The following is a 13,435-nucleotide window of genomic DNA, read 5'->3' as shown; positions in this document are numbered from 1 at the left end:
TTTATTGGATACATAATATCGGCACAGTCAAAAGTGAAACCAACTCTAAAGTTCCCCCCCAGGAGTTCAATGTAACTAAATGTAACACTTCCCTCCCCTTTACTATGCCATTGATCACACTATCCAATGAAGGCAATTGGCAGGCTCCGTGACACTTTTTCTCTCCACCTTCCAGCACTGTGGGAATGACCTTGGTTCCCACGGGACTGCTGTGTTTAGTCTAGCAATCTGTTTGCTTTCCCCCCCCCTCCTCCCAAACCTGTGTGGCAACTGAGAATGACAAAGATGGCTTCAGCCAGATTCGTTTCAAAGATTGACAGTTGGACTCCCCTAAAGAGAAAGAAGTTCCTGGAAAATAACGAGCATAGATACACATTAGTGAGTTGCTAATTTTCTATGCTATCGTCCAGAGGTTCCCTAGGCTTTTGGAGATGTTTATCATGAAACTTCTGTATTAATCTATCTGCCTTTACATTTCTGCTGTTTATCCAAGTAGCTTCTGACAAAGGATATCCTTTCCACTGAATTAGGTATTACAATTTCCCTTTATACATTCTAGAATCAAGAATCCGTTTTATTTCATAATGAGTGTCATATTCCACCATAATGGGTCCTTGGGTTGTTCGGGATACTGGTCTCAAGGTCGATTCTGTAACTGGTTTCAACAAACTCAGTGAAAAACTGGATGTATTTTCTCCAAGAATCGTGGAAGTTTTAGCTCCACCGTGACAGGCTTTTCCGATTTTTACGATGGGGAAAGGACCAATAAATTTAGGTCCCAATTTTTTACACGGTAGTTTTAATATTAGGTATTTAGTTGAGAGATAGACTATCTCTCCTATATGAAATGGTTTCTGCAGGGGACCACCTCTTATCTGCTTGCTTCTTTTGAATCTTTGTGCCTTTGGCTGAGGCACCTTTGACATTTGCCCAAGGACTTTGAAGTAAGTTAACCCACTTGGTCAGTGTTTGTGAGGAGGAGGGTTCCTGGGGATATTCAGGTATGGGAATGAATTCCCTGCCAGTAGCTATTTTAAAAGTAGTAAGTCCAGTACTGCTGTGTACAGTATTATTTTATGCCACTTCAGCAAAAGGCAGAAGGTCTACCCAGTTAGTTTGCTGATAGTCAACATAGCATCTCAGATACTGTTGCAACGTTGCATTCGCTCATTCATTGGCTCCATTCGTACTTGGATGAAAAGCTGAGCTAAGCTGCTAGGTCACAGGTCGACAACCTGCGGCTCCCAGCCTCCTCTGCCTTTGCAGAGAGAGACAGAGACAGAGAGAGGAATTGCGCTTCCCTGCTTCTCTCTCTCTCTCTCTCTCTCTCTCTCTCTCTCTCTCTCTCTCTCTCTCTCTCTCTCTGTGTGTGTGTGTGTGTCTGTGTGTGTGTGTGTGTGTGTGTGTGTGTGTGTGTGTCGTGTGTAAAAGAGAGTGCACTCACAGTATTCTCCGAGGAGCTGAAAAGCTTACTGGGCGGAGCTCCTCCCTTTGCTGCGTCTCTGCAGGAAGCAGGAAGCAGGAAGGGCAGGAGAGAGCTAGCTCGCCCAGCTAGGCTGACTCAGGAATTCTGGGAGTTGAAGTCCATGAGTCATAAAAGAGACGAGGTTGCCTACCCCTGATCTTGTTGGACAACAGCCTGAAGCTTGTCAGGTGAGCAGCAGATAGGAGAGGGGAGGGGGGAGAAAGAGAGAGAGAGAAAGAGAGAGAGGGAGAGAGAGAAAAGAAAGAGAGAGAGAAAGAAAGAGAGCGGGGGAAGAGTAGTGGCAGACCAAGGGCAGATAGAGAGGGAGAGAGAGAGAGACCCTTTTGACATCTAAAATGAAGATAACACTGCATATATCCTTTTTTTACCTGTGTGTGTGTGTGTGTGTGTGTGTGTGTACACACACACATACACACAAACACACACCTATAATAAAGGTAAAAAAGGATATATGCAGTGTTATCTTCATTTTAGATATCAAAATGGTTTTGCGGCTCCCAGTGTTTTGTTTTTGGTGGGAAACGGGTCCAAGTGGCTCTTTAAGTGTTTTGGGTTGCCTACCCCTGTGCTAGGTGGACCCTATTAGTTTCACAAACTCCCTCCAGAACTTTACTATGAACTGAACCCTCACTCCAGTATAATTCTTCTTGGTGCTTTTCAACTGGGGAGCCGGTGCTGAGCATTCAGCAGCTCAATGTCATTGCTGGCCGCACTTGAAGCACTTGATAGGGGGGCCAGTAGGAGCTCTGGGAGAGCTGGCTACTGAAGCCACTGTTGGACATGGTCCAAACTGGCACCTTTCCTGGTTTCGCCTTGGCTTTGATTCGGGAGCAATGGGCTTCTTGTAGCACTTAAGCTCAATGTCCAGTGTCACTGCCATCCAGTACCACTCCTGGATTTGCTCAGGAATCCTCCTCTAAGTGCACGCTTGAAACAGGTCATGGTCCAGCTCTTCCTTAAAGCAGTGGGTTAACAATCGCTCTGGCCACTATCTTATTCTGCCTGTGACCCATCGGAACTCTCGAACAAACTCCTTCGTGGGTTGGCTCCTCTGCTTTAGGTCACATATCTCCACTCAGCTTGCAGAGTCTGAGACTTGACTTCAAATCTGGCTCTTAATTCTTCCAGGAAAAGATCTATGTTCCCCAGTTCCGCCACATCCTCATCATGAAGACTGGTCATCCACTCTGCAGCCTCCCCTTCTAGGCTTGCTGCCACTGCATTCACCATCACTGTCTCGTCGGGATAGGCAGGAGCGAAGCAGTCTAAGTGAGCCCACATCTGGTTCATAAAGACAGCTTATCTGGATCCTCATCAAATGTGGTTCTGATTGGCGGTGCGTCCGCAGGAGTTGGAGTGCACTGGGCACCAATCAGGATGCTGGTACTGGGGTTGTGGCTGACATTGAGCCCATCTCTGGAACCCTCTTGGTTTTCCCACTGGACTCACGGTTGGAGCAGAGGGCTTCATCTGGGCCTGGGCTTGACACTGCTGCTGGCCTGGGATGTGGGGAAGTTGCATGGGGCACAATTACTGGACTTGGGCTCCAATGGGCGAGGAGTGGTTGGGTTGCCCTGGCTTTGGCTTAAGCTGATACCTCGAACCTGGCAATTGGGGTCACTTCTCTAATTTCCATTGAGTCAAATTTCTCCTTCAGCCTTTTGACCAAGTGCCCAAGGACTGCTGTCAGGTACTTCCATTCCCCCGATTCATCCCATCCCTATGCCCTCTTTACTGTCCATTTTGGCATGAGAGATAGAGGGCTATGGGAAGAGACCAAGGAGAACTCAGCCTTGGCAGCCTTGGTGCTAATCTTGTGCTGGAAGTCCTCTGCTCGGTATAAATCCCCGATGGCTAGAACTTGTTCCGGCACCGCTGGTCTGTCAGGCTTGTCTGCACAGATGTTCGGCTAAGCCCCCGTCGGTGAAACTCTGCCTTCAGTCTGGATAGCCATCTGTCCCATGTGTAGGATTTGCGCTGGGATTAGTAGCCGCTTCCCCTTTCTTCTCCATCCTGGAATCTTCCCTGAGTCTTTACTGTCTTCCCAAAAGAATTGGATACGCGGTCGGGGCTCAGGACCCCGAAAAGTGTTCTTTGATAGCCTTCTATCTTAGAGCAGGAAAAAAAAAGAGTTCATTTAATGTCATGGTTCTGACTAATGGACCCAAATATATCAGAACTCCGAAGCTTGAGGTTTCCTCAAAAAACATATTTTTGGCATGGTCAAAAGTGAAACCAACTCTAAAGCTCCCCCCAGGAATTCAATGTAACACTTCCCTCCCTTTTACTGTGCTATTCAAAAGTGCAGTCTCCCATATGCTACAGTTTTTAACAGTTAAAATCATAAATATTGACTATTACCATTTGAGATCACACTACCTTTATCCCACCTTACTTTATAAGTAACTCAAGGTGGTGAACATACATTATACTCCTTTCTCCTCCTATTTTTCCCCACAACAACTCTTTGACGTGGACTCAGCAGAGAAAGAGCAACTGGTTTAAGGTCACTAGCCAGCTTCCCTACCTAAGGTGGGACTAGAACTTTCAGTCTCTTGGTTTTTAGACCAGCACCTTAACCTCTACACCAGTTATTGTTGACAAGCATGTTTGAGACAACAGAATACTGCATTCCAACAAGAAAACATAATCCTAACCATGAAGCACTGTGATTGAAATACATGGTTTGATCTGTTTTGTAACTGTCATGGTATCTATCTAAACTTAAATGATTATGGGTCATGCAACACAAATCCTAAATGCAAAAGTTAATATGCAACAGAATAGCTGAAACAGAAAAAATGTTATGCTCTGACTTTAATCCAACTGAAATATTGTGGCATGCCCTGAAGCAAGCAATTCATATAAGAGTCTGAAAATATCAGAATTTTGCAAAGATTAATGTTCAAAATACCTCCAAGCTGATATGCAGCATTGAGCAACAGAAAGGTTTAATTAAGGTCTGTTGCTAAAAAGAGATGCAATCAGTTATCTTTTACAGCAAAGACAGTGATTGTTAGTTTAATGTGTTAATAATATGACACCGTATATTATTTTAAGCATTAGTTGTTTAAACACAATCAATTTTAATAGATAATAGAGATGACATTCTGATCACATTATAGATTACAATTAGTTTCAACAATATGGAAACTAATCAAGGAGAGAAGCAACCTAGAACTAAGGAGAAACTTCCTGACAGAACAATTAACCAGTGGAACAACCTGCCTCCAGAAGCAGTGAATGCTCCAACACCAGAAGTTTTTAAGAAGAGACTGGATAGCCATTTGTCTGAAATGGTATAGGGCAGGGGTAGGCAACCCAAAACATTCAAAGAGCCACTTGGACCCGTTTCCCACCAAAAACAAAACACCGGGAGCCGCATGTATGTGTGTGTGTGTGTGTGTGTGTGTGTGTGTGTGTGTGTGTGTGTGTGTATATATATATATATATATATATATATATATATATATATATATATATATATTATATATGTAGGTCTTTTGTTCGGGTTTTCTCCCGCGTAAAATTGGAAGTGTCTTGGCGACGTTTCGACGAAGTCCCATTCGTCATCTTCAGGCTGGTGTTTTCAGCTTCGTGCTTTGAGCAGCAATGTGTGGTCTTAGCTGTTTCTTCCTTTTAACTGCCAGTGGGGGTATGAACTGATTGGGTGGGAGCTTGGCTGTGTTCTGATTGGGTGGAGGTGTGTTCTGATGGTTAGGGGCTTGGCTGTGCTCTGATTGGCTGGGGGAGTGTTCTGTTTGGTTGTGCTCAGGTTAGTCTGAGTTGCAGAGGGGTTTAAGGTTTTGGGCTGCCTTGCTATTTTTTGGCTTTGTGTTCGTGGTCGTGCCTTCTCTTCATGGGGGTGTCAGTTTGCTTCATGTATGGATTGGAGGGGTTTAAAGTGGCTAATGATGCAGCTGTGGTCTGGCTTCTGGTTTGTGGTCGTGCCTCGTCATCGGTGTGGCTTTGGGTTTGTTTTTTGCGTGGATGTGTGGTGGTGACATCCTGTGTGGTTTTTGTGAGTGTGGGTCTGGTATCATTTTTTGTGTTAGGGAGTCGTTTGTCAATAAGGGCGGGTTTCCAAATGGCTGGTAGGCGGGAGGTATCATCTCGCTTGTTCATGCTGTGTGGGCGTTTTTCTATCTCGATGGCTTCTCTGATTATTCTGTTATTAAAATGTTCACTTTTGGCAATGGTTCTGGTATTTTTAAAGTCAATTTCATGTCCTGTGGCTTTAAGGTGTTGGACCAGGGAAGATGTTGGTTCCTCTTTTTTGACTGAGTTCTTATGTTCTTCAATGCGTGCACTTATTCTTCTGTTGGTTTGTCCGATGTATGTGGTGGGACAAGTGGTGCATGGGATTTCGTATACTCCTTGATTTTCTAATTCAATTTTATCTTTGGGGTTTCTAAGGATGGTGGATATTTTTCTGTTTGTGCAGAATGCTGTTTTGATGTTGTGTTTATGGAGGATCTTACTGATTCTGTCTGTGGTGCCTTTTATGTATGGGAGGAGGGCTTTGCCGTTTTCTTGTTCTTTGTCTTGGATTTTAGTGGGGGTTTCTTTTTGGATTAGGTTTGTAATCTTATTTCTATGGAATCCATTGGATGTTAGTACATTGGTGAGAGTGTGTAGTTCGGGTTTTAGGTGTTGTTCGTCAGCTAAGCGTTTTGTTCTGGAGATGAGTGTCTTGGCTACAGAGTTGATCTGTGCTGGGTGGTGGTGTGAGAGAGCGTGCAGATAGCGGTTTGTGTGTGTTTTCTTCTGGTAGATGGTGTGTCCTAGGGAGCCATTGGATTTCTTGTAGACTAAGACATCCAGGAAGGGAAGTTGGTTGTTAGCTTCTGTTTCCATGGTGAACTGTATTTTGGGGTGTAGGCTGTTGAGGTGTGTGAGGAAGTTGTCCAGTTTTTCTTTCCCATGTGGCCAGATTATGAAAGTGTCGTCTACGTATCTGAGCCAGAGTTTGGGTGAAATTGACTTTAAAAATACCAGAACCATTGCCAAAAGCGAACATTTTAATAACAGAATAATCAGAGAAGCCATCGAGATAGAAAAACGCCCACACAGCATGAACAAGCGAGATGATACCTCCCGCCTACCAGCCATTTGGAAACCCGCCCTTATTGACAAACGACTCCCTAACACAAAAAATGATACCAGACCCACACTCACAAAAACCACACAGGATGTCACCACCACACATCCACGCAAAAAACAAACCCAAAGCCACACCGATGATGAGGCACGACCACAAACCAGAAGCCAGACCACAGCTGCATCATTAGCCACTTTAAACCCCTCCAATCCATACATGAAGCAAACTGACACCCTCCATGAAGAGGAGGCACGACCACGAACGCGAAGCCAAAAAATAGCAAGGCAGCCCAAAATCTTAAACCCCTCTGCAACTCAGACTAACCTGAGCACAACCAAACAGAACACTCCCCCAGCCAATCAGAGCACAGCCAAGCCCCTAACCATTCAGAACACACCTCCACCCAATCAGAACACAGCCAAGCTCCCACCCAATCAGTTCATACCCCCACTGGCAGTTAAAAGGAAGAAACAGCTAAGACCACACATTGCTGCTCAAAGCACGAAGCTGAAAACACCAGCCTGAAGATGACGAATGGGACTTCATCGAAACGTCGCCAAGACACTTCCAATTTTACGCGGGGAAAAACCAAAGACCTACATACAAATACCCGCGAAAACCTCAGAAAACACACACACACACACACACACACACACACACACACACACACACATTAAAAATAAAAGTAAAAATATGACTCTTGGGAATATCCATACTATTAAAACAATGATCACCAAGAGAATGCTTTAAGAGAATAAAATTACATACACACAAAGGTAAAAAAAAGGATATATGCAGTGTTATCTTCATTTTAGATGTCAAAAGGGTCTCTTTCTCTCTGTCTCTCTCCCTCTATCCCTCTCTATCTGCCCTTGGTCTGCCACTCCTCTTCCCCCACTCTCTTTCTTTCTCTGTCTCTTTCCTCTCTCTCTCTCTCTCTCTCTCTCTCCCTCCCTCCCTCTCTCTCTTTCTCTCTCTCTTTCTCCCCCCCCTCCTATCTGCTGCTCACCTGGCAAGCTTCAAGCTGTTGTCCAGGTATAGGCAACCTCGTCTCTTTTATGACTCATGGACTTCAACTCCCAGAATTCCTGAGTCAGCCTAGCTGGGCTAGCTAGCTCTCTCCTGCCCTTCCTGCTTCCTGCTTCCTGCAGAGACGCAGCAAAGGGAGGAGCTCCGCCCAGTAAGCTTTTCAGCTCCTCGGAGAACACTGTGAGTGCACTCTCTTTTACACACACAGAGAGAGAGAGAGAGAGAGAGAGAGAGAGAAGCAGGGAAGCGCAATTGCCTCTCTCTGTCTCTGTCTCTCTCTGCAAAGGCAGAGGAGGCTGGGAGCCACCGGGGAAGGCTCAAAGAGCCGCATGCGGCTCCGGAGCCGCAGGTTGCCGACCTGTGGTATAGGGTTTCCTGCCTGAGCAGGGGGTTGTACTAGATGACCTCCAAGGTCCCTTCCAACATCATCATCATCATCATCATTTCATATTTATAACAACTCATATTCTTCTCTCTGTAGTTATTTAATAGAAACCAAAATTCCAGGCATGACTCTTCATTATTTCTGCCATGAACTAATTCATATTTTATACATTTGAATGGAATAGATAAAATATGAGTTTAATAGTAGTAGTAGTAGTAGTAGTAGTAGTAGTAGTAGTAGTAGTATTAGTAGTAGTAGTAAAGTTGGAAGGGATCTTGGAGGTCATCTAGTCCAACCCCCTGTTCAGGCAGGAAACTCTATACTATTTCAGACAAATGGCTGTCCAGTCTCTTCTTAAAAAATTATTGTTAACTGATTCTTATATACTTTCCTTTTTCATTTCAATTTGTCATGATTTTTTTTTTATATGAGAATCCAGTGCAAGGTTTCATATAAGTGGTGCTAATGGAAAAGGTATCAATATGTTTTTAAGAAAAGAGTTTCTCTACTTCCTTTATGACCGTGTTCCCCAGAGGTTGAGCTATGGCCCACTATGGAGGTTATGCAGATGAAGGGAATGTAATCCATATCTGAAAGATGCAAGATTGGAGAAATCTGATTTAGGAATTCTATCTCACATCAATTTATTTATTTATTTATTTATTTATGAGGCTTATATACCGCTTTAAGTGCAAGCACTCTCTAAGCGGTGTACACCAGTAAGCAATGTATATATATTTACATTGCCCCCAACAATCTGGGTCCTCATTTTACCTACCCCGGAAGGATGGAAGGCTGAGTCAACCTTGAGCCGGTGAGATTTGAACCGCTGACCTGCTGAACACAGTCAGCTAAAGTGGCCTGCAGTACTGCACTCTAACTGCTGCGCCACTTCGGCTAATTAGAATTAACTTTAATTCTTTATGTCTTTGAAAGCTGTGACAAACAGCTTTTTTTTGTAGTGTTCTTCACCCCAAGCCGCACAGATAGCAGATGAGCGCATGCCAAATCCACTAGCGGGCGCTCATGCTCATATGCAGAGCTTCATTTGTGTGAGCAGCAGACACACACACCTTTTGCCACTTGTGCAAATGGAGTTGCGTGCACTTGCACACACAGCTACCACTCATACAGAACCATCCCCCCCCCCCCCGCTCAGCCACCAAGCCAGAAAAGCTGGAGACCACTGTATTACAGGAAAGAAAAAATCTTCCTCATTCTAGTTGGCAAATATATGTGTCTTTTTTGTTGCTGTAAGACATTTCAGTTTAAGTTGTTCAATTTTTGTATTTTTGCATAGATCAGAATATGGCTGCACATCCCTGCTGTCATGCAACACATTATACCTTTTAGGACCTATGTCATCAGGTACTTTTTGCAGATATTTCTGATTCCTGGAATTTATTTATATAAAATTATAACCTCTTTGTTTATTGAAATTTACTAGCCACTGTATGGTATTGTTTGAACTTACCTTATAGAAGGTATCCAGAGCATGTCTACTCTGTCAGATGTGCACGATGGAAAGAATCAGTTGGAGATAAGCCCATGTAATTCACTGCTGTACCATGAAGGGCTTTATTAGATAACCAGCACCATAAAATATACTCAGAAGCATATTGGGAAGCCAGTTCAGCTTATATAAGCATACCTTGCTCTACCCATAATTACCCTCACTTGCATTCTGGATGCTTAGCTTTATTATTTAAGAAATCAATAATTACACTGGACATTTTTTTTAAAGTTTTGCTTCCTGAAAAACATTTGGTGATTATGATAGACGCTTTCAAACTGAACAGAAATAAAATTTTGGAATGAGAAGGTGAACTATCCCCTCTTGACCTCTGTATCAGTTGAATTTGTAATCATTTGGCATCAAGCTATAGCTGTAGAGATCAGCCTTATCCTTTGTAATCTAGTATCCACTACATGTATTGAGCTGCAATTGCAGGAAAATATTTTGGCAGTATAATCATGAAATGCTAGGTTGGAGAGGCTATTCCAGAATGTGAAATTTAGATTTTATTTCTGATTCTTGTATCTGAAAGCCATTGTGCAATAGATAGAGAAAATCTGGATTCAAGCACCCGTTGAACAGAAAATTAAATCCTGCTTGAACCTAAATAAAATCAAATTACTTCTACCACTCTAATTCTAAGGGGGGAAAATGGAATAATGGTATATATGGTAGATAACGTACAGATGTAAGAAATTAAAAATTATATAAAATTATTGTCAGAAGTCACATGGATTTTCACATGTTTTTGATAAACTATCTCAAATGCTTTCAGCTGAGTCTTATCTCAAATGAAATTACACTTAAACTTACTTTTATTTAACTTAAGAGTGGGCTGGTTTCCTATGACTTACAATTGGGCTATTAAGGTTTCTTAAAATTATATATTTTTGATAGAAAATATGATGACTGGCAAAGTTAATTTGACTTGTTTTGTTAATATTAATTTGATCTTCCTTGTATTTCTGTTTAGGTATTTATGCAAACTGTCGGACCAGGAGTTAAGACAAAGTGCAGCTCGTAATATGGCAGATCTAATGTGGAGCACAGTTAAAGAGCCATTAGATACTGCCTTGTGTTTTGATAAAGAGAGTCTTGATCTTGCTTTTAAATACTTTATGTCACCAACCTTAACCATGAGATTGGCTGGACTTAGTCAAATTACAGTAAGAAGCTTTTGAATATATATATATATAGACATATAGATATATAAGCAAATAAGTATATGTAAAACTATTCTGAGGCAATACAGGTACTCCTTAACTTATGACCACAATTGAGCCCAAAATTTTGTTGCTAAGCAAGACATTTGTTAAGTGAGTTTTCGCTTATTTTATGACTTTTCTTGCCACAGTTGTAAAATGAACACTGAAGTTGTTAAGTTAGTAACATTGTTGTTAAATGAATCTGACTTTCCCCATTGATTTCGCTTGTCAGAAGGTCACAAAAGGGGATCACATGACCCCAGGACATATTTATGACAGTACAATTGTCATAAAAATGTGTCAGATGCCAAACGTCTGACTTTTGATCATGTGAGCATGAGGATACTGCAGTGGTTGTAATTATGAAAAACAGTTATAAGTCACTTTTTCCAGTGTCATTGTAACTTAGAACGGTCACTAAACAAACTATTTGTAAGTTGAGGATTATCTGTATTTTTCTTTCCTTCAAAAGTTATAATTTTACTGCTTAAGTAGGATTTGCCCTCCACACACAGCAGAATAAGATGGTAGGTTATTGAAATGAGAGAATGGGTTGTACAACCTAGGACTCATATGGAGATATGACCTTCCAATAAACCCATCAAGGAATAGCTGAAAAGAAAAGAAATGAAATGAAGTATTCTAGAATGGCTAAGTCAAAGTCCAGATCTGAATCCCAATGAGACGCTGTGAGGTGATTTAAGGCAGCCTGTACATGAAAGAAACTCATCAAAGAGAATAATAACAGTGCTAGAAGGGACCTAGGAAGTCTTCTAGTTCAATACCCTGCCCAAGCACCTATATCATTCCAGACAAATGGCTGCCCAATCCCTTCTTAAAAACCTCTAGTAATGGAGCACCCACAACTTGTGAAAGCAAGCCATTCCACTGATTAATTGTTCTCATTGTCAGGAAATTTTTCCTTAGTTCTAGGTTGGATCTCTCTTTGATAAGTTTCCATCCATTACTTCTTGTCTTGCCAGTTGAAAAATTCTACATGAAGGAGTGGGGAAAAGTTTCTTCCAGACAATATCATAGGCTTGTAGGCAGTTACAAGAAATGCCAACCTGAGCTGGTTTCTGCCAAAGGAGGCAATAGCAGATACTAGAGAAAATGATGTATTTAAACTATCATTGCTTAGAACTATTTGAATATATATATACCAGTGATGGCGAACTTTTTAGAGACTGAGTGCCCCAAAACCGCCCTGCCCACGCCCCACCCCGCCTGCCTGCAGGGCCACCCACTGCCTCCACTGCCTGCTACAGCAGATCGCCCAGGCAGCCCTGCAGTGCCATGGCAGCCATGCCTTCTGCCTGTGCCCCGCAGGAGCTTCTGCAGACAAAGGGGCATGAGGGCAGAGTCTTGTCCCAGCTGCCCAACTACTCCATGCAGGCCGAGCCTGGGGACGACTCTCCTCCAGGGGGGCTGCTGATGAGGGGGCTGTGATGGGAGGTGGGGCTGGGGCGACAGCACGCGTGCCCACAGAGAGGGCTCTGAATGCCGCCTCTGACACACGTGCCATAGGTTCGCCACCATTGATATATACTATACTTTGGCTCATGATAATGTGAACAAATTAAATTTCACACAATTCAATGGAATCAAAATGATCAAAGGGCATTTTTATCACACAAACCCACAAAAATGGCAATAAGGGGTATTTGGAAGTAAGATGAAATATCGTCATAAATACAGCAAAATTAAATTAAGGCAGATATTTGATGCAATACTCAAATTTCACAAAATTTGTGGGAAGAATCATAATGAAATAATTACTCTGTTTCTTCAGTATGTACTAAACTTATAGTTTTAAGGAGAGGGAGAGTAAATCTGGTTTTAAACAAAATTGGTAGTAAAATGTATGTGGTTTTGTAACTGAATTCAGATATTGTCATAACCCATGCAGTTTAATCAAGTTTTAAAAAACATTTTGCAAAACAGTTTAAAACCATATATCATGAGCCAAATTTCAGAGACTCTGTTTGCATGCAGGAAGCTACAGCCACATAATCCATTCTTTTACATGTTCACAGGCATTTTTGTTTATAAAATAAATGGATATTTTAATAGAGGATAAAATACAAATGGTTGTAATGATCAAGGTAAAAACTTGCAATTATTAATGAAATTTAATATGAAAGTATCAGTGTAGCAGTTAGTATATCAGAATGTTCAGTTCTTTGTGTATTTTAATTATAAAAGGAAAATAACTTTTTCAGAAGATGTTAATGAAGAATCTATCTTGATTAACTTGCTGTTCTTTATTGTCTAAAATGTATTTCTTTAATATTTTTATTATAGAAATTGAGCTACTTTGATTAGTCAATTTTTGAATGATGTCAAATGTCAATTGTATCCTTTTGGCATTTATAAATTTAAAGTGTTTTTTCCTACTTGTAGAATCAACTTCATACTTTCAATGATGTGTGTAACAATGAATCCTTGGTTTCAGATACAGAAACGTGAGTATCTTTTAACTTTGGAATATTTTCATTTAACTTAGCTCCAATTACATTTCAGTCAACATTAAAATTTCATTAGAATTCTGTGTGAACTGTGATTTTGAAGTCATTTCATGCCAAATGCAGAAAGGAAGATTATTTTACAGTTCTATATGCACATTGTATTTTTAACACATGTTAATTAAAAAATCTCAAATCCTCTCTAGAAGGTTGAGCTCTCTCTCCAATCTTTCAAATATAAATCCTTT

At 41.6% G+C, this 13,435-nt stretch overlaps 1 protein-coding gene across 2 annotated transcripts in view; it reads left to right on the top strand.

Moving 5' to 3' along the window:
* Nucleotides 1–13,435, top strand: part of USP34 (ubiquitin specific peptidase 34) — a 149,377-nt gene that overhangs the window by 34,686 nt on the left and 101,256 nt on the right. For both annotated transcript variants that reach the window (XM_039347569.1, XM_039347568.1), the window contains exons 6-8: nt 9,302–9,369; nt 10,491–10,683; nt 13,126–13,187. In XM_039347569.1, coding sequence (XP_039203503.1) covers nt 9,302–9,369; nt 10,491–10,683; nt 13,126–13,187 — 323 coding nt within the window. The remainder of the gene's footprint in view (nt 1–9,301; nt 9,370–10,490; nt 10,684–13,125; nt 13,188–13,435) is intronic.

Source organism: Crotalus tigris, unplaced genomic scaffold (assembly GCF_016545835.1).
Source record: "Crotalus tigris isolate CLP2741 ecotype Arizona unplaced genomic scaffold, ASM1654583v1 scf7180000018085.976183, whole genome shotgun sequence".
Taxonomy (NCBI): Eukaryota; Metazoa; Chordata; class Lepidosauria; order Squamata; family Viperidae; genus Crotalus; species Crotalus tigris.
This window is presented reverse-complemented; position numbering and strand designations above follow the sequence as displayed.